This window comes from Solanum stenotomum, chromosome 2, assembly GCF_019186545.1.
Source record: "Solanum stenotomum isolate F172 chromosome 2, ASM1918654v1, whole genome shotgun sequence".
NCBI classification, from domain to species: domain Eukaryota; kingdom Viridiplantae; phylum Streptophyta; class Magnoliopsida; order Solanales; family Solanaceae; genus Solanum; species Solanum stenotomum.
In genome coordinates this window covers 4,657,850-4,684,288 of record NC_064283.1, presented here as the reverse complement: position 1 = coordinate 4,684,288, position 26,439 = coordinate 4,657,850, and the positions used below count along the sequence as shown (strand labels likewise).

General features: G+C 33.2%; 2 protein-coding genes and 3 non-coding genes across 6 annotated transcripts; 4 read left to right on the top strand and 1 right to left on the bottom strand.

Moving 5' to 3' along the window:
* Positions 1 to 5,267: 5,267 nt before the first annotated feature.
* Positions 5,268 to 6,332, bottom strand: LOC125856321 (uncharacterized). The gene is made up of 3 exons (XM_049535835.1): positions 6,115 to 6,332; positions 5,565 to 5,614; positions 5,268 to 5,475 (listed from the first exon to the last, which is right to left on the bottom strand). Exons 1-3 carry the CDS (start codon positions 6,221 to 6,223, stop codon positions 5,275 to 5,277), a joined length of 360 nt encoding a protein of 119 aa, XP_049391792.1. The 5' UTR covers positions 6,224 to 6,332; the 3' UTR covers positions 5,268 to 5,274.
* A 1,373-nt stretch (positions 6,333 to 7,705) lies between these two features.
* On the top strand, positions 7,706 to 7,808 carry LOC125857307 (U6 spliceosomal RNA). Its single transcript, XR_007445633.1, has one exon. It is a non-coding gene; the product is annotated as a U6 spliceosomal RNA (small nuclear RNA).
* Positions 7,809 to 7,990: 182 nt separating this feature from the next.
* Positions 7,991 to 8,093, top strand: LOC125857305 (U6 spliceosomal RNA). Its single transcript, XR_007445631.1, has one exon. It is a non-coding gene; the product is annotated as a U6 spliceosomal RNA (small nuclear RNA).
* A 1,083-nt stretch (positions 8,094 to 9,176) lies between these two features.
* Positions 9,177 to 9,279, top strand: LOC125857303 (U6 spliceosomal RNA). The gene has a single exon (XR_007445630.1). It is a non-coding gene; the product is annotated as a U6 spliceosomal RNA (small nuclear RNA).
* A 5,246-nt stretch (positions 9,280 to 14,525) lies between these two features.
* Positions 14,526 to 26,136, top strand: LOC125855202 (transcription initiation factor TFIID subunit 4b). 2 transcript variants are annotated; one of them, XM_049534893.1, is made up of 16 exons: positions 14,526 to 14,803; positions 14,916 to 15,021; positions 17,102 to 17,391; positions 17,482 to 17,691; positions 17,774 to 17,869; positions 17,956 to 18,040; positions 18,140 to 18,906; positions 21,615 to 21,745; positions 21,857 to 21,944; positions 22,065 to 22,200; positions 22,330 to 22,385; positions 22,467 to 22,523; positions 22,622 to 22,762; positions 22,942 to 23,007; positions 23,132 to 23,396; positions 25,747 to 26,136. In XM_049534893.1, exons 1-16 carry the CDS (start codon positions 14,765 to 14,767, stop codon positions 25,926 to 25,928), a joined length of 2,715 nt encoding a protein of 904 aa, XP_049390850.1. In that variant the 5' UTR covers positions 14,526 to 14,764; the 3' UTR covers positions 25,929 to 26,136. The 2 variants fall into 2 exon arrangements, with proteins under 2 accessions (XP_049390850.1, XP_049390849.1); XM_049534892.1 differs by having other exon boundaries at positions 17,102 to 17,691.
* Positions 26,137 to 26,439: the final 303 nt, after the last annotated feature.

The following is a 26,439-nucleotide window of genomic DNA, read 5'->3' as shown; positions in this document are numbered from 1 at the left end:
AGGAGCTCTTTTAAGGAAGGAAATGACGGGAATACCCTTGGTAGTCCAAGGGAACCACCACTTATATAGTATGATGAAAATATATATATATATATATATATATATATATATATATATATAGTATGAAGTATGATGATGATATATAGTAAGTTGGTAGTCCAAGGGAACCACCACTTATATAGTATGATGATATATATAGTATGAAGTATGATGATGATATATAGTAAGTTGGTAGTCCAAGGGAACCACCACTTATATAGTATGATGAAATATATAGTATGAAGTATGATGATGATATATAGTAAGTTGGTAGTCCAAGGGAACCACCACTTATATAGTATGATGAATGATGATGGTATATAGTAAGTAAAAAAAAATAAAAAATAAAATAGATAGAAGTAGAATAGAAAATAGAATATAATAGAAAGAAATAGAAAGTAGAAATAGAAAATATTATATAAAAGAAAGAAATATTAATTAGTAAGATGGCAATATATATAGTATGAAGTAAATAGAAGGTAGAAATAGAAAATATTATATAAAAGAAAGAAATATTAATAGAAAGAAATAGAAAATATTATATAAAAGAAAGAAATATTAATTAGCAAGATGACAATTTTTGATTGGTTTGGTGGTAGTGAGGAACCACCACTTATTAAGTATGATGATATGATGATGATGATATATATATATATATAATTATACGAAAGTAGCAAATCTATCTTACTTTATCAATTTCAAAATATTGTCATAATTCACTTTTCGAGAGTTAAATTACATAAACTTTGACTAATATCTTAATATCTAGTTTTTCAGCATGTCGACATGAGAAGAATTCCTACTTATAGTATTATTCATATAGTTTTCAGATTTAAAATTTTTACTTTTAAAATATAAAGTTATATAATCCAATCTAGTTTAGCTCCGAAAATTAATAGAATAAACTCTTGAAAACCGAACGTAACAAGTATTTTGAACCAGAAGCTGATAATTTTATCGATGTCCACTTGAACTCGTGATTAATATAGAGATAACTCGTGATTAATTAATATTTTGCCCCTCTCTCCTTATCCACACTTTTTTCTTTTTATTAGAAAGATTTAAATAACATCGACGTGCATAAAGGAATAATGAATATTAATTTAGTGTATATACATTGATATATATATATAATAATAAGATATATTACGTGTCAAGTACAATATATATGACCTGATAATATAAAAATTCTTCATTGACTTGAAGGAATTGAGACAGAATTTAATAGGGGAAAGGTGCGATATTGTTCCATATAATATATGCTCCTTAAATTGAGAAGATAGCAAAGGATAAAGTATTCCTTGCGTTGCGTACGCAATTTGGGAAATTAACTTATTAGCTAGGGAAAGCAAATTGCTACTTGGAACTTGGACCAACGTTTTACTATACGGCAAAGGCAAAGCATCAAATATATGTACTACTCCTCTGTCCCTAATTATTTGTCAATTTTCTTTTTTTACTTGTCCCTAATTACTTGTCTATTTTGACAAATAAAAAAAAACAAAATTTTTTTGCTTATTATATCCTCAATTAATTACTTTTAAAAATATAAAACTTTTTGAAAAGCTTAAATTTTTAATTCACCCACTTCATAATTAATAGGGATAAAATGGTAAAGTCACTATGTCAATTATTATTTTCTTAATAGGTATATCAATTTAAAAGTGGACAAGTAATTAGGGACAGATGGAGTATTTTACACGGTGATTAAGAAATTATTAATAAATCTATCAATTTTACTATTTTATTCTTTGTTCATATTAATTAGCCTTTTCAAGAAAATAAATTTGGATCTTCAAAATTTGGTTAAACTTCCAAAGACCATATTAATTATAGGGTTAAAATAGGAAAAAATAATTAATTATATCTTGATAAGTAAGTAATCAAGTAATATGAGACAAATATTTTTAGTAAGATGTCATCTAATATGGGCTCATAAAAACAATACCCAACAAATATTATTTTTGTATTATTATTATTATTATTATTATTATTATTATTATTATTATATATTTATATATATTTGACTTGCAAATATAATTATTTTGAGAGACCGATCAAAATATGTTTTTTTGTTTCTCAATTGAAGCCTCGACTAAATTTGGATCGCGCATTGCATGATCCATTTGGGGGTGACATTCCCAACATAATTTTTCCCATCCTCCGAGCTCAAACCTGAAATCTCTAAGCTCTAGTTAAGAATGGAATAGTCACACGACTACACCACAAACCACTTTAATTACTTGTCCTATATATTCTCAATGATATCTAGCATGTGTTAGGTAGTTGAGGAAAACGATTAGACAAGTACAAGGGGGAAAATGAGCGATTGGGAATATCTCATATGGTATTTTTCATCTCTGATCATTTGAGTATTTTATTAATTAGCTAAAGAAACAAGTAAATTGGCACACAATACTTTAGGGTTTTAACTTATTTATGCTGATGACAAAGAAAAAAGGGTTTTATACTATGCACATTAATACATTGTAGTAGGTTATGTAAGTTATTCTCATATTATTAATTAATCTCATTTTCTATATGTGCTTAATTACTTATTATAATTATCCTTCAAGTGATTATATATGTAAAAAAATAAATTAGATGATCAATATATCGAATTTAAATTCAATACTTTAACATTCTATAGCTTATACACAATTGAATAATCGTAAATACTATCTCTTTTAGAGAACTTAAAGTTATGATTTGGTGTTTTCAAGTCACTCGAAAGATCAATATTTACGAATTTCTTAAAATATGAAATTTATAGTCTGAAATTTTGAATGAGTAATGTACAATGTGGGCCGTATAGGAGTAAGCTCATAATTATTATTATTTTTAAGAAGGTATATTTTGTATATATTATAGCTTAATATAGTGAACTTTTTTCCTAAAATTGGAACAACAAGAATCAACATCCTGGTCCCAGATGAATCAAGTGTTAATGATGATAATTAGGTCCACCTGTTAATACCTTGATCAGTTAAGCCATATTCATATTAGGGAATAACGGTAGTTAGAAAAAGAGTTATGACTTAACTTTCACTTCTCGAGTCTATAATTGTTGGATGATATATAATTGTTAAAATAATGAAGCTTCACTACTTAATTAATACCCAAATAATCTCAAGTACTGGTGGCCCACATAATTTTTTAAGTTACTTCATGGGGCCATTAGACTATTTAACTAATAATAACTTAAGTGGCATTTGGACTCTTTTTAAAACTTATTTTGGGCGTGTGCAAAAATGCTTCTCTAAAAGGAAAAATGTGTTGAGAAAAATTACGATTTTTGGCAAATATTTAGTTTGTATTTATGATATTTAACTATAATTTTAAAAAATTAGAAAATATAACCGGCCTTCTTGGTCATAGTGGTTGACTGGTTGAGGAGTTTTCCTACTCTTGAGTCTTGACCACTAGGTCAAAGGTTCAAGGCTGGTAAACAGATGAAACATAGTTACATTTTGGGTTTTATAACAAACACATAATACACATCAACACATGCGCACTGATATGTACAATATATGTCGATACGATTCTTTCGTACATTTTCAGCTGATATAATATGTGCTAATACATGTAATACTTGTCTAATACATGTTGATGTTCCCTAGCTGAATATAGTTCTTTTGTTAATACCTGTTTCATACAACTCTTTTGCATGATATAATAATTGTAGTTATGTTTACGCTCTAAAGTATTGTAGATATAAATTTTGTAAAAATTAGGCAAATCACATAGTATAAGAAGGAAATTACTTTTTATCCCTACTCTTTCATTAATTACCAAAAATCCCTTTTTTAGTGTCTTTCGGATACATAATATAGCAACGCGGATACTTTAATTAATAAAGGGCGGATACTTAAATTATTAAGTTGTTGGCACGGATACTTTAATTAATAACTGGCGGATACTTAAATTAATGGGCGGATGCATAATATAGCAGCGCGGATACTTTAATTAATAACGGGCGGATACTTAAACTAATAAAGTATCCGGTTAAGTTGAATTGGGGGAAAATAAGGGATTTTGTATTTTAGTAAAAGAGTAGGGAAATATTGAGAATAGGTAAAATAATGTTGTGTACTTAAGTAATTTGTCCATAAATTTTTAAGAAATGTTTTAAGACACCTTTTAACCTAGAAAAAAACTTTCCTATTATTGGTATCTAGTAACCATCTAAGGTGTATTTGAAAAAGGAAAAAATGGTGAAAATTATATATGTCATTATATATTAATTTTGGATCATTTGAGCCACCACATAACCATGATCGTACAACCATAAAAGAAAACGAAAATGAAATGATGAAAATGATGTTTTCTTCAATTTATGGGAGGCAGGAGAAATGTATATTTAAAAATGGTGATGTATAAATGACAAAGTACAATTGGAAAGGCATATATTTTTGGGGAGTGTGTTTCACATGATAGAAAATATGTTCTTTAAATGTTTTATTTGATAAATTTACTTTTTAAATATTTGGTTGCATTATATTGTAATAAACTTAAATAGTGGCTAAGTTATGCAAACTCACAAGTGGAAATAACTTGTAAGCAAGTACCGGCCAGAGTCAACATTATAATAATTGACATTATGGCTAAATTTCTATCTTTATATATTTCATTTTGAAGTTAGCCGTTGTCAAGTTTAATTTCAGATACGATATATTTAAAATTATTTTAAAGTAGATTTTAATCAAAATTTAAATATTACGTGGACTTCCCAAATTATGTAGGTGTGAACATTTTGACGAAACAAATGGAAATGGGCTCAGCCCAATTGACAAGAAACCAAATAAATTGACATTGTCACTCTTGAGTTTGTTAAATGTCGGACGGTTACAAAACAAAATTCCTTCAATAAAACAAATTAAAAATAAGTTATTATTTTTTCAACATGCCAATAATAATAATACTAGTATTAAATTTTGGAATTTGAAGAGAGTCCCATTTATTTTATTCTTAGGCTCAACGTCCAGTCAAATACCATTACAGAATCACATACATATTGGAACAGAGAGAATACTCATCGATGGAATTAACTTGTTTTTTAAGCAAATACGTTATACGTATCATCTAGATGAGGTACAAATACGAACCTCTAATACACGAAAGCTCCAATTAAATTTTACAAGAAAAGCAAATAAAACACACATTTAGAACATGAGATGCACTGACCAGACTGTGCTACACCTCGTCTCATCACCCTAGCCAATGATCCGTTCAGGCCTATGGAAAGCCAACGGGGTTGGAGCGAGTCGGAGGAGGAGGTGAAGGCTGCTTAGGAATATAAGGCATAAGAGGAGTCCCATGCTGTATAGGCCCTGGTCTTACTGAAGCTTTTGAGCTTGGAACTGGATCTATTGGACGGTAATCTTCCAGATTTATCTTCCCTGCATCATCGATCCTTCTTGCTCCATAGACATTGCCCTTTCAGAGTAATACGACTCTCGCATAGTTTAGTTGTGTAACTGACAATTTTCGTCAAAAAAGCAATGTAACAATCAAAGTGCAAGTACCTGTAGCTTTCTGCTTTGGATAGTCACTGTCAATTCATTATGCTCCATACCTGTGATTCAATTATTATATAAGAAAGCTACTTAATCAACACAATACTAAAAATACTACTATTTTCCCAGGTTCAGTAGCTATTTAAACTGATATTTTGATTGAGTCGGTGTAAAAAGAAAAAATAATAATGGTTTCATATGTAAAAAGAAAATCTGTTTTTTCATCATGCATTTTCTCAGTGGGCTGATTCGATAGAAAATAAATGGAAATTATGTTCTACAATACAAATTTGTGAAATTAGGTCTAGCCTAACTCATACTTGAAAAGCTAGCTCAAGCCTTATAAAAAGTTCACGCCCATTGCTTAACATCTAGTGCGTGGATAATTTTGATACCAAGTGAAATTAGGTCTTACGCCTAACTCATCCCGAAACCTAGCTCAAATTGCACATGTTCACCAATCTCATTAACCACCAATGTGGACTTTTGTTATAACACAAAATCATAAATAATTTCAAATATAGCAAATCATATGCTAAAATTTGATAAAAATATTTACCAGGAGTATTCGATGAGGTGCCTCCATTGTCATAAGAAACAGAGCAAACCAAAACTGCCATTGTCAACAACAAGAGCAAAACAGAGAACCAAACAAAAGTAGTCTTCATAATGTGAGAGTATTTCAAAATGCTGAGAAAATTAATTTATAGAAAAAAAAATCGACTAGTACAATATATTCAGCCCATTATTTGAAAAAAAGTTTGTTAAGAAGCCGCCTTTTTTCACCTTATTGTCGGATAATATAAAATAAATAATAAGAGACCAGAAAACCCGTCGAGATAAGAAGAAGAAATTGTTCTAGCCCATGTTGCAAGCCTATATATGTACATGTATATATAATAATTCTCCATTCCTTTTCAGTTGTCATGATTTTTTTTGAGAATGACGATAGGAAGGTTGACTAACATTTCAAGATGTGTGCTTTTTTAAAATCATTTTGATATGATAAAATTGGAATTTATAGTATCGTTTTTGAATAGCTAAATTTTTATTTTAAAACATTGGATCAAAATAATCTAATTTAGCTTTGAAATTTTCTCTAAACAACCGCAACATAAGAACTTAAAAGAACAGAAGGAGTAACTTAATTTTTTTTTTAAAAAATGAAATAATGAGAGAACGAGCTAGCTAGGTACTACTTATCCAGTTTGAAAAATAAAGAGATGATCACTTGATTCCTAACATTAGTTGTTTCTCAATACATTCTCTAAAGATGATATAGTAAAATTAACATTTTATTTATCGCTTCTTAAAAGAGTGTGTCAAATCAACTGAACAAGTAAAAATAAACAAAGGGAATTCTTTTATTTTGTGAAAAAGCGTGGTGAAGATGCAGGGAGTATTGGAGGGGGTGAGGGCAGTAAATGAGAGAGTAATTGCTACTGTATTTGCTTTTGAATTGCATGAGAAAAAACAGTGTGAAATTAAATGCTGAGAGGCTTTTGCAGTCTTACATCATCAAAATTGGTTTTCGGACACGACGCCAAAACTTTATGACTTATCGTTACATTAGTTAATATTTTTAGTTTCCTTCGATTTGATTTGATTTTTCGATTAAAACGCCTACGTCTGTCACGGGCTTGGCCTGATAGAATGTGAATTTAGATAAGAGGCCAGAATTTTGAAGTTGCAGGTAGCATGGCCAATTTGAAAAAACGAGAAATGAACAGTAGATATAACTCATCAATAGCAGTATTCTACTCCTATTATAAATTGCTTTTATTATGACTGACCAAATTACTCATTTTCGTGCTACCATATAGGCATATCAATTAATTTCTGCTCATCCTTGATAAAAATAAGTGACGGCCAGTAGGTAACTTCTTAAAACCTCCTTATGATAATGATTATTTTAGGTGTGGGCATAAGGATAATAGTTTCGAAATAAAATGTAAAATTATTATTTTCGGTTTGATTATGAAAATCAATGCATAGGATATGCCTAACTTTTCAAATTGCAAAAATCAAACAAAATAAGAAGGCCCGGCCCATTATGTTTATAAGTCCAGGCCCATACGTTATTTCTCCCTCATCGTCTGCAGAGAGAAGCTTTGCTGTGTTTATATAACTCAACAGCAACATATATGTTAATCCCTTCGGGGACATCCGATAAAATTGGAACGATATTGAGAAGATTAGCATGGCCCCTGCGCAAGGATGACACACACAAATCAAGAAATGGTCCAAATTTTCTTTTCCCGCAAAATCCATACATTTTTTTGGCTNCCTAACTTTTCAAATTGCAAAAATCAAACAAAATAAGAAGGCCCGGCCCATTATGTTTATAAGTCCAGGCCCATACGTTATTTCTCCCTCATCGTCTGCAGAGAGAAGCTTTGCTGTGTTTATATAACTCAACAGCAACACACGTGATTGTCCCTTCGGGGACATCCGATAAAATTGGAACGATACAGAGAAGATTAGCATGGCCCCTGTGCAAGGATGACACGCACAAATTGAGAAATGGTCCAAATTTTTTTTTCCCGCAAAATCCATACATTTTTCTGGCTTCTTCATGATCCTGTGTTTTGCTTCTTTTTTGTGTGTGTATGTAAAAAATCTGTTTTCTGTGTATGTTAAATTAACAAGTTTTAATGATGAATTGTAACTTCTTAAAACCTCCTTTATGTGGGGTGGTTTGGTCGCTCGGGAATAATAATTTCAGGATAAAATGTGAAATTAATTTATCTTGTTTGATTATGAATATTAATTAGTCCTGAAAACCATCTATAATCATCAAAATTTATTTTATATCACTTTAAAATTTGTTGCAAACACCATTTTTTGTATTAAAATGGTAAGATACCAAGAGATATCCTTGTCTACACCATTTCGGTTAGGATTGTTCAAAATCGAACTGAAATCAATAATCCTAATAGAAAAAAAGTTATTGGTTTATCGGTAATGCGTTATTGATTTAGGGGTTTCAATAATGATTTTATTTTTTTATTATCGAGTTATTGGTTCTTAACAGTTTGTGGTTTTTTCTTAATGGATTAACCAATAACTCGATTGTAAATTAATAAATTATATTTATACTATTCAATATATAAAGTCTTTGACTTGGGATTTTATTTCATACTTTTATTTCTAACTGTCTCAAACTCTCAGTTATTCTACAATATGCAGTGTTTGTTTTTAGCAAGATGCAATGTATCAACTCATATGCATGATCCATTTGATTTATCACCTTGTTTCTAAGTGATTTTTAATTTCTTTTGTGTAAAATTTCAACGGTTAAACCGAATGGTCGTTTTATAACAGTTTAGCATATTTACAAATTGACAACCGTTAAGTCAAATCAATAGACTTCAAAACCAAACAGACCGATACGGGCACTAATTTCAATAACCAAATGGTACAAGTTGAATATGGGGGCAAATCTGGACTCTAGGCTTAGTTGGGCTCCATGTGCATGAATGAACATAAAAGCAAGAGCAAAAACCTGTAGCTAGGTCCAGGCCCATGCCTTTGGAAAAACTCAATGTGCTAATTCTCCCTCATCGTCTGCAGAGAGAAGCTTCGCTGTGTTTATATAATTGAACAGTAACATGTATGCTTGTCCCTTCGGGGACATCTGATAAAATTGGAACGATACAGAGAAGATTAGCATGGCCCCTGCGCAAGGATGACACGCACAAATCGAGAAATGGTCCAAATTTTTTTTCTCAAAAAATCTATAATTTTTTTCTACTTTCTTCATGATCCTTTTTTGTTTGTGTGTGTGTGTTAAAAGTTATTTTGGTGTGCAAATTTATGTATTGGAAGATTTAGATCAAATGGCATTGGGCAGAACACATAGATGGAAAGAGGGGATGATACCGGGCATTGAGCAACTTATGTAAAATAGACATTATGTATATGAAAATTGAAACAAGAATTTTAAGTTTATGGCTACGGAATTGATTTTTTAAGTAACAAGATTTTAAATTTATATTTATTAAATGAATTTGGTACCTTAAAATTTGGAAAGGACATTTTTTAGAGTGATGTGAGTTTTAGGAGAAAAATGCTTCTCATACGTCACCTCGAAGATAGAATAATTCCATCTATGAATGTATTATATACAAATATACATAATTATGTATCATTACATATATATTTTTTTTTACCAAAGACAAGTTATTCATTGTCCAATAAATTCAAAAAAGAAAGATTCCGTACGTAACAATACTTCGAAGATAGAATGATACATCTATAAATGTATTACGTTACATATAAATGTACGTATCACTACATTTTTTTTACAGAAAGACAAGCCATTCACTTCCCAAAACATTTTGTATGAAACAACACCTCGAAGATAGAATAATTCATCTATGAATTTATTATATACAAATATAGGTCTCACTAACTCAAGTTCAGAAAAATATCTAAGAAAAACAGCACATCCATCTCCAAGAAATTATACGTACTCCACTAGAACCAACTCTCATAAATCTACATGATTAATAGTCTCGTTCCAAATAAGTGAAACTAAGTGTATGAAAAAGTTCACGATCATTCGTCTTGCAAAAAGCACACAGATGTTTGAGATATGCAAGCTAGAAAAATACAATAAAAATATATTGATCGATCACACACTACGACAAATGAAGGGAGCACGTTTAGCCCAATCAATAATATCCCAAAATCGAACTTTTTTGCGTCCAGAAGGAGATTTAGAAGCATTTGATCCTTTTTTGTTCTTTTTCAGCATATCCCACAAAATTTGAACATCTTCATATTCACATTTCGTCACATCACGGTGTAGCTTTACATGCCCTATAAAATAAAAGTTTCAAGAGCGATTATTCAAGACGTTTATGTCACGAGTTTAATTTCTATGTATCAACCGTACTTAAATAAATTTATATTATATTAATTAGTCAGGTAAAAGAGAACTATAAGTAATTATCTATAATAATTTTATAGTGGGGTTTAGGAATGGTAACATAACACGTATGCAAATTTTACTTCTACCTTTGAGGGGTAGAAAGTCTGTTTCGATAGACCATCGACTCAAAAAAGAAGTTATTCGAAGGGGGTTGCAAGAAAAATATGACAACAAAATATCAAGATACAAAAAAATAAAATAACATATAACCAAACACATTAAAAAAAATAAGAAACTACGCTATTACTAAATACTACTATAATAAGTCTGCGAAGAGATGAGGCTCTAGCCTAATCCCATATAAAGGGCGACAAAACCTGACTACCTATATGGAGAAAATGAAGGAGAGTCAAATCAATATAAAGGGCTCAAAAAATTGAAAAGAGAAGGTAGACAAAATAAGCACAATGACAATGATTAGTGAAGAACAATCCTCTTTATGTTTCAATTCAAGTCATCAATTTCATTGAGTTATTATTAGCTTATAAGATATGAAATGACACAACAATATTCCCAATGGAAGATGAATTGAAATTGCATAAATTAAGTAGATGGTGTTGGAGGAGAGCCTCACGTAATTAGTAAAGTCGATGTCATGTGATCAAGAGATGAAATGAATTAATGAGAACATAACTAACCAGTTTTACGAATGTGAATATGTGTAGAAACTCTACTCCAAGCTTTGCGCATAGGATCCATCATCTTCTCCCACAACTCCATCAACAATTTAACCAAAAAAAGAATTTCCTTTTCCCTAATTTGTGTATGTGCAACCTGAAAAAGAAAAAGCAAAAGAAATACTCTCTCTTCTCTCTCTATTTTATCAAGAAGAGAGATATGGAAAGGGATATTTGTTGTAGAAAATAAAAATAAAGTTTGTTGGTTATTTAAGGTTTTCTTTTGTCCTCCATTTGGTGGTTAATCATAAACGAGAATAGTTAGGGAAAAAAATGGAAGGAGATTACTCTACACTTCTACGATATTTCTAGAATCATTTTTTTCTAAAATTATTTATTTCTTAAAATTCGAACAATATCACATAAATTAAAACAAATCCAACCAATGATCGTTGTCCAGTGATTGAGACATAAGGAATGCGGCAATGTAGGCTTCTAGATACTTTATTTGCCACGTGGGACCAAACTATACTCATTGGATTGACCGGCCAACGTGTTTGTATGATTTGTTGTGGCTTGGTGAAAATCATTCTGTCACTCCAGGTGGTTTTAACGAGGTCATGGTCGCCAAGTCAGAGTTTAAAATTTATGAAAATTTTAATTTGAATTTTGATTTTTGAATTAAAGAAATTATAGTTTATATTCATTTCAATCAAAGTTCGAAGTAGATTGGAATTTTTAAATTTGATTTTTGTTTAATTAATTTAAATATTTTAATTTTTTAATTGTGAGTAAGGGTGTCAAATGGACGGGTTGGGTTGAAATTTGAGATATTAAAATGGGTTGAAATAGAAATTTGGTTGGGTCCTAACCCGCCCAAGTTTACTTGGGCTCAAATGGGCTGGGACTTGACCCGCTTAATCTCAATAATTTTAATATATTGTTATTTAAGTTTTATAACCACAATTTGAATTTCAACTCAATATTTTTATTTTAAAAAAAAAGTTACAAATGAATAGATAAATCCTAAAAGAAATAAAATAAATAGTAATTCATATATTCAATATATGAACATACATTACATAAATGCAAATAAAGAGTCTTAAAACGGGTTGATATTGAAGATTAAATTGGGCACAATTGATGATTCTCTTAAAATGGGTTAAGACTTGAATGGATCCAATTCAAATTATCTTGAGCCCAATCCTTAAAATTCTGGATGGATTAGCTATAATCGGGCTCATTTTTGACACCCCTAATTGTGAGCATGTATGTTGTGTTGCTTCTTCTTCTTGCAAAAAATGAACGTTCAAATCAAGTATTCATATTAAATTTGCTTTAATAGTTTCTCATTGGACGATCATGATACTTCGAAAAATGGAAGAAGAACATCACCATTTTTGTTCAATAAAATGAATGACAAGAACACTGCACAAGAAGGCTGAGGCTATGTATAGAACTTTCATTCACCAATACACAAAATTAATAAATAAAAATCAATGTGATTCTCAAAAACTTTTTTTTTATGTCTGTTTTTTTCACATAATCATCAAGGAGTAAGAGAAGTATAGACTAATCAACAGTAGTGACATTGTTGATCACTCAGTTGACTGATTTAACTTTCTTTTGGTTCAATCTTAGAGAGAATTTTGATGCATCCACAGCGCGGCGTGGAAATTAATTAGAAATTTTCTTCAAATTTGCAACGTACGTCAAATATATAGTCCATGCATATGAAAATGAACTATTAACCAATGGCTGCGAAAGAGACATTAACAAACTCTCAGTGATCAGAGTGATAAAAGAAATTGAACTGAGCATTTAACTCAATTTGAAATTAGTGAAACAGGGCAAAAATAAGCTTTTTCAAAAAGACATTACACATAAGCAAATACTCAAACTTGATCTCAGTTGGCAAGTAAGCACTCGAACTTTGAGAGCACATCTAGACACCTCAACTCATGTCCAGTGTGTCAGTTGAACACTTCAACTTATAATAGACACCTCCAAATTTATGTGTCATGTCAGCATTGGGTGTCCACGAGACACATCAGAGAATCTGAAGGCCCATAAGCAAAATTCCCTAACAACAATTTCTTCAAGGTAGAAACAACATCCCTCTTTGGAAATACTTTCCCCATAAAGTTAAACCACGTACCTGTTCCTAAGATGATCAATGCATACCCAGCCATTCACATAGTCCTTATTATATCTAGAGAATCTGAAGGTGTCATCGTAATCATCTGACCAATACAAACCACATCATTATACCATCAAAAAAAGATTTAAACGTTATTCAAATTTTCAAATATCTGATCAAATTAAAGCAGTAAAATCAAAAGTAACAACTACAACTATGCCACAATACCGAACTAGTTAGGGTCACGTACAGAGACGGACACATAGTAAACAATAGGTCTACTAAGTTAATGGCATGACAGGAATACATGTCAAATACTACATATTGTTGGAACTACATAAAGAGAATGTCATTTGATCAAGAAAGAGGTCTTTTTTTTTTTTACTTTATTGACTTTGAACATAATTTTTTTCACTATAACAATGAGAAATTGTTTTGAAAAATTAAAATGGAAACTAACAATTGCAATGACCGACTTGTTAACTGATTAAGTCATTCTCCTAAATTAGAAATATAGGAACTTTTGATAATCCTCAAAGCTTCTTTTTATGCTTGTAACATTCTGTCCAGAAGTTATTCAACTGCTACATGAATACATACCAATTATTAAATATAAAATTACATGGGAAAAACCTCTCAGCTAAAGAAATTTGGCAATTTTTTATTATAATACCCTCAAATTTTATCAATGTATTATATAATTAAAAGAACCCAAAAAAGGAATCTGAATAGAACCAAGTTAAGACAATAGAATTTTTTGATATGTTGAAAATTATCGTCCACTGGATCTTCCTTGCAGTCATTTTATTTATAGTTGTAATGTTCGGATCAATTTTCACGCATCTTTTACAGTTTTGCTATTTGTCTATTCGAAGAAAAAATGGAACAACAAACCAAATGCCAATACATGATAAACGAATACAGATGAATATATATAATACTCAAAATTACATAGTTGACCTAAAGAAAGCAAAAAAGGATATCCATAAGAAAATAATTAATAACCAAAACCACCAAGATATCTCCCAAATGTGCCTTCTAAAATAATCCATCCTGCTGCAGCCTAAAAATAAAAATGGCAACAGAAAACTTTAAATAAGTTATCTGAGGTATATTACCAAACAAGTTGGATGCACAATTCACTTAAAAATTTAAGGCATAGGCATTCTTGATATCTTAGATTTTTGTAAGACTGTCTGAGTTTTTGCACTAATTAATGGTTATAAAGATTATAAAAGTATTATATAAGGCAGTGTTCGTCCATGCTTATAAAAATATATATATACTGCAAGAACCGATTTCAATTTGTTCTTCGCGTCTTCATTAGAAAATTCAACAAAGTATAATTTTCCGGAGACTGGAAATTTGCTACTCTTCTTCCTTAATCTTTCGAAAAATCAACTCGCACATTCATGGAAACCTAGAATTACATCAATTAACAAATCTCCCATTTTCTCCTTTTTGAAACGAATCAATTGCTGTAATATACGGTTATATATAACCATTTCCCGAATCAATGGATCCGTCTATCATGAAGCTCCTTGAAGAAGACGAGGTTGGTACTTTTTTTTTTTTTTGCGAATTAGCCCCTTTCATGTACTGGGTCACAAATATGTATGTTTGTGGTTGCAATGGTGGATTTATGTGAATTTTGGATATAAATATAGGATGAAACAATGCATTCGGGGGCGGATGTGGAGGCATTCACTGCTGCCCTAAACAGGGATATCGGTGGAGATAATTCACAATCTCAGCCTTCGGATTCCGACAGCGGTAATATATTATCACTATTTAGTAATTAAATTTTGTCAATTTCATTATAGATTGTAATTCAACTAAGTTTATTGCCAACTGCAAAGATTAGGCTAAATTCTGGTCATTAGATGTATATTGGTTCTTGAGTGAGTAGTGTTTTTTGGTAAAGATTGTGTTATGTTGGCATTACTAACATGGGAAAATAAGTAGTAGGGAGACTGCTAGGGTGAGTAATTGCTAATGGAAGGGTAGAAGTAGGGGAAGTTGTAATTGTTGTCAAGAATTTGGAGGGGAGAAAGTGTGGGTACTTTATGGCACCTATGGAAGTTTTGTGGTGGAGAGAAGCTAAAATATTGCAAAGTTGTTGGGTGTGCACTGTGCATGGGGTGGTTTGGAACCATCAGAGATTTACAATTTGACTAAGTAACAATGAATTATAACAGTAATGCAGTTTAAAACAAGGATTTCAGCTGTTCTTATCCCTATTGCTAAGAAAGCTTTGGATGAAGGTCTAAGTATTAGATGTCAACTATTTTATTTAGGAGCTTTAGCATTTTTACGTCAAAATAAATTCTTTAAGTAGTATCGGAATTTAGTTGACACGGGGCTTATTCATCTAACTGAATTATTGTTATTTCAATTCTATTGTTCATACGATTAATGCTTTTGATTATTGTTATTTTTCTATTATTACGTGTACATCTGTTCCTATTGTGCATTTCCTAAAACACACTTTGAATTCACTTGGTGCTTGAAGCCAGCAGACCTTGGTGCCTTCTAGCTTTTCACCTTTAACACTGAATTATACTAATAGAGTTTTCCCCTACTCAAGAAAGCAGTATTTACGATGCTACTTTTTTTTTTTTTAAATAAGTATTTTTGTATTATATCACAAAACAGTAAATGGGTTGTACTGAAACCATTATATACAGATGTCTCCTTTTCCACTGGTTTCAGTCTATATTGAGTCTAAAACATTAATTACTGATACAGTGGCATTGGAGTATACTTGATTACTCCAAAAACATAACAATAAAGTGCAGTTTAACTTGACTTTCTAGACATCATTCTCTATGCTCTCAAAACACCTAGAATTCCTTTCTTTTCAAATTGTCCACCATATACTAGCAGGGATAATTCTCCATCTGTTTCTGTCCTTTGCATTCACCCCTGCTGCCTCTCAACTCTTCAAAGCCTCTGATACCTTTCTGGGCATGGTCCAGGAGATGCCTTTGAGGTTCAGAAAAATTCTCCATAGTTAGGTATACTTGCAGTGTAGGAACAAATGGTTCACTGTCTCTAATGCCTCCCCACAAAGGAAACAACTATAGCAAAGGTCAATGTTCCTTTTTATCTTCTTTTAATGTAGGTCAAACCCATTTCAGTATTAACAGTGATACTCTTTTATAATAATGTTTCCGGATCCCTCTATTACATTTTGCCTCTGTTGCTTTAGTATCACCCTCCTATTATCTCATTCTTCGATTTCTTATTAGCATATGTTATTTCTTTTGCTTTCGGCTGTTGTATTATTTGCTATTGATACTGTTTTGTTCTTCACTACGGTATTTCCTTTTCAAACTTGCTTTAAACTGCTTTATTTGAGCCGAAGATCTTTCGGAAACAACTTCTTTACCTCCACAAGTTGGGGATGTGTATCCATCACCCTCCTCAGAACTCACTTATGGACACACTAGGTATGTTGTTGTTGTAATGTATGTCAAACCTCCTCAAGCAGGAGCCAAACAATGGTTTTTCTTGCTTTGTCCTCTTGATGGCTCGAACCCTTTACCCTCATTGTTGTAGGTGAAGGGCCCTTTTGACTAAGCTATCTTCCCTTGCCTTAACAAAGAGAAGAAATGTTTTTCCAGTTTGCAAATTCATCTGTGTTTCATATATCAGCAGAGTAAACATTTCAGAGTTGCATGAGAATATCTAAGCTGAAAGAGTGTTGATGTGAAGACGATTTGTGATTGTGGTCAGAACTTTTGTCTTAGAAAGCTACTTTATATTCATCACTTGCTTACTTTGTCTTCTTTCAGTATTCTGTTTCTCCTTCCTTGGAAACAATCTTATCTTTTGCATAATTTACAAACAGTACCATTGTCTCAAGGAAGCAGTTATACCTCAAATCAGTTTGCCCCATGGCAAACTGCTAACCATGACGAAAATGCCAGTTGTTGTAGCCTTCAAGATTCAGAGACCATGCAGCCAAAGGAGGAAAATTTGTCTGATATGCAGTTGAAGAGACTTGATACAGATTCTCAGAATCAGCAGCAAAAAAATGATTCATCACAGGAGATCAATTCCCTTCCTTTGCAGCATATATCCCAGGACAGTTATCACACCACAGAGGTTGAACAGGACACACTTCATTCTTCTAGAGCAGTGAGTATGCAGAATCCTGAAAAGAATACGCAAAATCCAGAATCTCCACATCTGAATTTACAGGGGGCAAATAATCTACAATCCATGCAGTCTTTGACAACAGGAACTAGTGGTCTGCCACGTGTGGCAACAGTGGCAAGTAATCAGTCAGAATCTGCAACTGGGTCGAGCAGCCAAGCAGCAATGAATATAGCTAAACAGGGAAAACAAGTTCCTTTTGCCATGCTTTTCCCTCACATACAACCCCAACTTGATAAGGACAGGGCAGCGCAACTCCAGACACTTTACGTTAAACTCAAAGTAATGTTATAGCTGACTTTTTTGTGCTCAGTTTGCCTTTTCTGTTATGTTAGTTTTGTCATCAATTGGAATATGTACACAGAAAAATGAAATTTCCAAGGAAAGTTTTGTAAGGAACATGAGAAGTATAATTGGTGACCAGATGCTCAAAATGGCTGTATATAAATTTCAATCTCAGGTAGATGAAACAGCACTTTCAGTTGTTACATCAATAGTGAAATTCTCAATCATTGTGTATTAACTCTATATCGAAGTTTAATTCAGGCATCGAAAAACTCACAGTCTGTTCCCGGTCAATTTCCTCAGTCTCAGGCTTCGCAGCAGCAACATTCGCTCATGCCAGCTGATGGTACCTTTGTTCTCTTAATCTCTTTGGTCTGTTCTAATCAGGTTTGAGCTTATTTCTGACCTTACTTCTCTACCGTTGCTCCTATTCGAATTTGGACAGATTCTAGCAATATGGCAATTGAGAGTAAAGCTCAAAAGTTGCATGAGATGGAAAACCAAGCCGATCTGCGTGGAGCCCAAGGAAGCCAGATGCCTTCTTCTGGTTTGACTGCTGTAAAACAAGAAAGGGATCACACACCATTTCCAATTCAGGGACTTAACAGACAACAGCAACAACATTTACACTTCTCGCAGGCATCTTTTCCCACATTTGCAAATGCAGGGAACAATTACAGCGCATATTCTGCATCTAATGTCAACTCTTCAACAACACAACCTCTTAAACAGCAATCTGATGATGCACAAATGAGACAAATTTCAGTTCAACAGAACAGAAATGCAACTCAGTTTGGAGTGCCAACACAGGCCATGGGAATAATGAGTGCCCCTAAGTTTGAAAAGCAAAACACTTTTGGCGAAGCCAAAAGATTACCTGGTGGGGGTCTTAATATTTCAAGTACTTCAAGAATCCAGCAGACCTCAGTTCAGTGGCAACCCTCTGCCAATAAAGAGCAGAAAAGTATTCTTTCATCACCAATGACCAATCCAAAGCCTGAACCAATTGATCATTTCCATGACCAGCTACATAGATCCCAGTTATCGCCCTTCTCCTCTGTTCAAGTGGATCAAGGAAATTCCACTTCGGAAAGTTCAAGGGATGAATCTATTGAACAGACCTCCAGAATTGGTTTATCATCAACGACTAGCATGAAACCTTCAAATTCAGCCTCGTCTTCCATGTCATCTCATATGGACACTAGCACGTTGGTAATTTTCTTGGTTTGCAACTTTTCATCCTGACTTGATTTATTGACTTCTCAAATGAGGATATATCATAGATTGTAGAAGTATAAGAACATGTTTTTTTATACATGCATGCATGCGTACATACATATATGTATACATAGATATATTTCTAGACATGCATTTTTTTAAAAATAAATTCTGTGTCACTATTTTTTTGGCTGACTTTTCGTTCTCTGCTCTATGAATTGACTGTTTCATTATTGAACTATAACTAATGAAACTCCTCTAAAAAAGAAATTTGAAAACCTTGTCTATGGAGAACTCTCTATATTTTACAGAAGAACCGCTCATGTTACTACCCAAGATTATGAATGTACTGTCTACTTTGGCCCTACAGACCTCAGGGATTTGTCCCTTGGACTACACCTTCAGGAATAGGAGACGAGAAGAATGGAGATGGTAGAGTTCAACTTTTTGCTTTTGAATTGATTTAGGGAGTGATAGGAAGGGAGCAGGGGAGAGAGGGAGGAATAAGGTTATGAACAAGTGATAAAGTTTATATCTGTCCAAAAGTGAGCAGAAAATGAGAGAAGCTGACCTCTTTTAATGAGAATCCTATAGTGCCAAAAAAAACTACAATCTTACTAACAGTTGAAATACTTCATTAAGGGCTGGCATCAAGTAACAACAATCCATTTTTCTCCCTCATTATTTATCCAAAATCTTTTAAAATCCCCCTTTCAGCTCTCCTTCTTTCTCCCACATGGTCTTCCTTCCTTTCTTATTCTTTCTTTCAATCCAAAACATTTGTAAAAAGACAACTCTATCACTGTCAAACAATTGTCGACTTGTTTATTCTTTTGCTAAATTTGGTTTTCAATCTTGCATTCATTTTCTCTAACTTAGAGCCTATTTGGATTGGCTTATGTTAGGTGTTTTTAAGCCAAAATAACTTTTAAGCAGTTTTTGCAGTGTTTGGGTAAAACAAAAAAGTGCTTTTAAGCCAAAAACAAAAATAACCCAAAATCCATTTGTTAGAAATTCTAACTTATGACTTTTGGCTTATAAACCCATCCAAACAGGCTCCTAATCCACTTTATCCTTATTATTTTGGGTAACTTAAATAATTCTTATTTCTGTTCTTATAACTTTTTAGAGCCGTGTTACCACCGTAACGGCTTGGTCTTACATTTGTCCATCAACACGATATCATGAAACTCATTCCTACCTTCAACAATGGACAAAAACTTTCTAATCTTTTTATCCATAATGGAACTAAAAACAAAAACATTACTTTGAAAAACTGTTCAAATTTCAGCTTGTAGTAAGTATTTTATCTTTCATCTCAAAATGATGAGGAAATAACTTTGAAGTGAGCTGCAATATGGTAGTACAGGTTGATGCTATTAAATCCACTTTAACATAGTTCAGAATTTGTAATATTCTTCAAGTCAATAAGGAGGAAAGCAATCGTTTTATGCTATTACATGTAACAAAGAGAAATACATTTCATCTATTTTTATCTTTAGGATAATGGAGCATCTGGAACTCTACGGTAGAAACCCGACCTGTTAGTTGTTCTTCTATTGGAGTATTTTCTCTTTTTCTGGTTTTTGAAAGAAAACCAATGGCATTTAAACAGAAATATAGGACTGGTTAAAGTAGAAAGTACAGATTTTTTTCCCACAAAGCCCTCACTGCAGAGGGTCAAAGTGAACGTAGAAAGTTTTTGGAAACATGAGATCTTTGGTAGTCATCGTCTATCTTATTTCTCACTTACAATATTTTTTGATTGCACGTCTCTTGAGCTTGCTAAAATATTTATGTTTTGTCTTGCATTCAGTGTTTTCAAAAATGTTTTTGGGGCAAGTTTTGGGGGGGCGTACGAAAAACACTCCGGGGCGCAAATTGAAGGCGTAGCTCCATAGGGCGTAAGTCTCGAGCATAAAAACATAAATCCTAGGCGTAAACCGTACGCCCCGAGCGTTATTTTTGTTTAAAACCGTTTTGTTTTAAATCATATTTTTCATTTTTGATGTAATGATACTTATATTTTTGTGTTATCATGTTAGTGATTTTTGCTAAAATGGATAAATAAACTCTCATAGAAAATGACATTATTGTAAATAATTTTTTAGATAATTGTGTCTGAAAATAGGATAGAGCTTTCATAGCACTATGTTCCTGAGACAACTTTATTCATTTTTTGTTATTACTTTTACACTTTTTATCCGTTTCTTCTTTAAAGTATATAAACAATAATCCGTGCAAGTATTAATTGAGGGTGGAAGGACTAGTAAATGTGAAGATGGATGATAATTTCATTTTAAGGATTATTTTTGGCAATTATCATTTTTTGTGGTGTTAGTTGTTACTTTTCTCAAATGGTAACTATAATACTTTTTTCTATAGTATTGGTTATTAATACATTTCTCAACTAATAATTATTATATTTTTTCCCGATATTATTGGCTATTTATTAAAACTTATTTGTAAAATAAAATTTTACGTTTGCTTATTTTCTTAGTAATAATTATAAATTTGAATATACATGAGATGTACGCCCCGTAGATCCATGGGACTTACGCACCGTGTTTCGGGGCTTATGTCTCGCCTCGCGCTCCCGCCTTTTATAACACTGCTTGCATTATATCTTATTTGTTTGAAGTTGTGAATTAGATGCATGCTTCTCACTGTCACTTTTGTTCTTTCACTTTTTGTTACTTCAGTTAACTTCTCGGACACTTTCTGTGACATCTCCGCTTGGGCTAGGAAACAATGGAAAGACTCCTGTGAAAAAGCCTTCCATTGGACAGAAGAAGCCCCTTGATGCACTAGGTTCCTCACCTCCACCTTCGGGGTATACTATTCTGAGCACCTTTACTATGATGTTTTGCTGGTATAGTGTCTCAATATTTTGTGTGTTGTATTGATTCCACTTTGTATTGTTTTATCCCTTCACATTTCACAGAAAGAAGCAAAAGGTGTCGGGAGGTTTTCTAGATCAGAGCATTGAACAACTTAATGATGTTACTGCTGTTAGTGGAGTTAATCTAAGGGTAATACCTCCTTCGATGCCCAACAGTGGAATGTATCTTGTGCTCATCACTAGTTGTTTAAAGCATTTAATCTGAAGTATTTCCAAGTAGTTTGATAGTATTTTGTAATTCATAAAACAGGAAGAGGAAGAGCAACTATTTTCTGGGCCCAAGGAGGACAGCCGAGTTTCTGAAGCATCTCGTCGAGTTGTGCAAGAAGAAGAGGAAAGGCTGATTTTGCAGAAAATTCCACTTCAGAAGAAGTTGGCAGAAATCAGTTAAATCCCTCTTTTAGATCTTCCCTTTTTTCGATGTGTAACTTGTTATTATACGATTACATGATAGAGTAAGTCATCTTCCTAACTAAATTGCAATGTTTTCTTGCTTACCTGATTCTGTCTGACAGTGGCAAAATGTGGTTTAAAGAATATGAGCAATGATGTGGAACGATGCTTGTCGTTGGTGAGATATGATCTTTTTCTGTTTGTTTTACTTTTTTTGGGAAATTCTTGTGCCACTGAACTTTGAACTTTCAACTTCCAGTGTGTGGAGGAAAGAATGCGTGGACTCATAAGTAGTCTCATCAGACTGTCAAAACAGGTTAACATTCTGCTTGGTTAAATTCTTTCTAAAATATGCTATGTGAAAAGCTTATAGGATTCTCATATGAACCTGAGATAGAGGTCTGCTTTCTGTAGAGAGTTGACATTGAGAAGTCAAGACACAGAACAATTGTCACCTCAGATGTTCGTGAAGAAATCATGTCAATCAATCGAAAAGCCCGGGAAGAATGGGAAAAGAAACAGGCTGATGTGGAAAAACTCCAAAAGGCAAATGAAGTGAGTTATCCTTCTTTCCACTTTGAGCGGTCTTTAACTAAGTTTCTACTGGTCAATGTTAATATGGAAAATTATGTTATCTGTTCCAAAAAAATGACAATATGGAAAACGTGCAACTTAAAAGTTACCTTACTCAAAAAAAAGAAGAAAAAAGTGTAACTTAATGACTTGGATATCAGCCTGAAGGTAGTATTGGAGTTGACGGGGATAAGGAGAAGGATGAGGGTCGCGGGAAATCAATAAAGGTACATACTCTCCCTTGCTCACACTTCTGTTTTTCTGGATAGTTTTAAGATCCATAGAGAAGTGTCAAATGTAATTTCTTTCATAACTAACTTTGATCCTTCCCAACTGTTTGTATCTTTGCAGGTAAACAAGGAAGAAGATGATAAGATGCGAACTACAGCTGCTAATGTTGCTGCTCGAGCTGCTGTTGGAGGGGATGACATGTTGTCAAAGTGGCAATTAATGGCTGAGCAGGCAAGACAAAAGCGTGAAGGGGGAGGTGATGTGGCTTCTGGTTCACAGCCTGGTAAAGATGTGACTAGGAAGAATTTATCAGCTCCCACAAGGAGCTCAAAGGACCCCCAAGAAGCTGAGAAACGGATCCAGTCATCTGCAATAGCCACACCTGGTATGTATGATAATGATCCGTTATTGGACCTAGTTTCGAGATTCATATGACTAGCATTCTAAATATGAATGATGTTTCTCATATTCATGGTGTTTAGAGTAGTTATGACTTTGGTTAACATGATTGATATGATCCTGAATCACACATGGTTTGAAATCATATTTTAGCTTTTCTTTTGCATAAACTACCATATGAGGCATATTCAGAGATTTGAAAATATAGAAAAGTTATAATTTGAAATATTTTCCTTTCCAAAATGTTTAAGAAAATTCTGTTGTTAGACGGGGTATCAGTTACTTGTAGATCTCCTTCATGTGTAATAACACCAAGTATTACTAGACTTTCTAGATGATCAAAACCTTATAACCCCAACAAAGCGTTGAAGCAAATTGATAAAATAAGAAGGAACATTCTTTTGGAGGGTATGGATGTATGGTAGCACTCAACAATAATATTATCTGGTCAGTTGGACCAAAGTAATTAAGCCTAGACAGTCTGTGGGTACCTAGGACCAAGAGATCTGCCTGTCCATAATAAATCTTCGCTCATGTAACGGTCCTGGAAGTATTGCAATGAGGAAGACTCTTTCTGAAGATTTATTATTAAAATTAAACATGGGAAGCAAGACTTCTGGCACACTTTTAGTATACTCTTATTGGTGCCCCCTGAAAATACATAAGCAGACTTTGGGAAGATTTTTCCAAGTATGCCTATTTTAGAGTATGGCTGGGGAATAGTACTTTACAGGAAAAACTCCTAAGACAATACCAGTTCCCGAGCCACAGTCAGCCAATGCAGGGAAGAGAACTCTTGGAATTTGCACTGCAGAAGGAATTTTTCAAGACTTGGTGGTGGATTAGCTGGGAGTTCTTCTTGATAGATTGCAAGGGTTCTCAATTGACACTTCTAAAAAGGACAGATTAGTTTGAAGTTTCAGCCAGGTTGGTGCATATTTTCTTAAATCTTGTTAAAAGAAGATTTGCTCCAACAGCAATATTCCTGAAGTGTGACCCCAGTGACTTGTCTAGAAAGTATTCCAACAAGATAGCCTGTTTTAGTTGGTTAGCAATCCGGGATGCTTGCTTAACTCACGATAACCCTGCAAAAAGGGTAATAATTCTATGCAGCAGGTGCTACATCTGTCTACTAGAATCAGAAAACATCAACCATCTATTCCTCCATTTTCAAGCTGCCTGAGACATCGGAGTATATTTTTTAAAAACTTTTCGTGATGAGCTGGGTAATGACCTATACCATTAAAGAAACATATATCAGCTGGCAGTGGCGGCGGAGCCAGGAATTTCACGAAGGCTGTCCATCAGTTTATATGGATTGGGACAGCTGGGGTAGATGAAAAAATGGCACCATCATGCCATTTTTGGAGTTGGATAGAAAGAAGCCTTTGATATGTTTTGAGGGTGTCATTTCCCATCTATACAAAGTTAATGCTAGATGCCTAATGAGTCCTGTTTGCTGGTGTAAACTTGAAGATGTGAATAGTCTAGATAAATTTATGGATTTTGTTAGCTCCTTGAATTACTACTGGTAACCAAAGGTTAATTGTACAGGAGCTACCTTTTCTCCTCAGCTGATGTAATATTGGCATCCTTTTGATGTATTTTCAATGAAATTTTCTCATTTTACTTGATCCAAGAAAAAAAACACCACCACCAAACATCCTTACTAGAATGAATTCAGCAACTAAATGGAAGAGGGAGGGTCGATATTGGTTGAAAATACTAGAATGAGATGTATTTAGATCAGCCAAGAGTATCCTAGCATTGAACGTGATAAATTTCCTTCCAAAACAATTTTGTGGCAAGCTCTGAGTTTGGCGTCTTAGATGTTTCCAAAGTTCCCTCCCGAGCCGGCGATGTAGCCAGAAACAGATCCATGATTTGAATTTTATGGGTTTGGAATCCTAGAACACCAATCTCAAGTACTAATAACTAGGTTTGAAATTTGATACTTGTACATATTAAACGGATTTCTTAACACATATAAAGCGTCTAGGTCAAAGCTATTGGGTTCGGCTGACTTAGCACCTGGATGTAGCTTAGGTGGTAGAGTGCCCACTTAGCACCAAGAGATAAACAACACCGCGCATATCCACTTTTAACCCCTAGTTATTGGGATTGAGGCACAATATTAGTTTTTTTTTTGTAAGGATTGAAGTGTTTATGATCCAGGAATGTGTGATATTACCGTTCTTTGTTGATTTCAGGACATTTGGTTGATATTTCTTCTTGCTTATTGTGGTTACTCAGGTTTAGCCTGTGCACTAACCATTTAGCTGCTGTAACCTTTGAGCATTTCTCTTAATTTCTTTGGACTACTCTCTTTTCTGTAGGTGCTGTGAGAAGAGCCGGGAGAACTCGAGGGATAATAACACAAACTAGGATTGCTCGCAGTATTACTGTAAAAGATGTGATCGCCGTCCTAGAAAGAGAACCTCAAATGTCTAAGTCTACACTGATATACCGCTTGTATGAGAAAGCTCGGTCCAATGCTTCATCAGCTGAATCATCCTGATTTCCAGAAGCAGCATAAATCTTGAACTATAGCCCTCTTTTTTTTCCTTTTGATAAGAATTTGTAAATCTTGTTAATGATCTGAATGACATAAACTATTTACCCCAGTTTCATGTTGCTGAGATTACTAGATAACTTGTGCCCTTTTCAATCTGGATGATTGCATGTAAAAGTTAATTAGTTGGATTAGAGTAGGTGAAAACTATCAAGATGTAAGAGTATCTTTGTAGAACAATTGTATTCCCTTTTTACCCCCAAAAAAGTTCACTTCAAATACAAGTTGAATGATGTAAAGGGGGAACAACAAGAGAGACACTCATCACCAACCATTTATTTTATGGTTCTTCATGACTAAAACTACTTTATTTTAATTTTAATAAAGAAAAAGGGAACACGAAAATAATTCTTTCGTTCTTACTTTGTATTTTATATGATCTAAATAATAAAACAGTAGGCCTTTGGTCCCACTTTAATTATTAAGTCTTAATCTCAACACAAACAAAAAGTTGAAT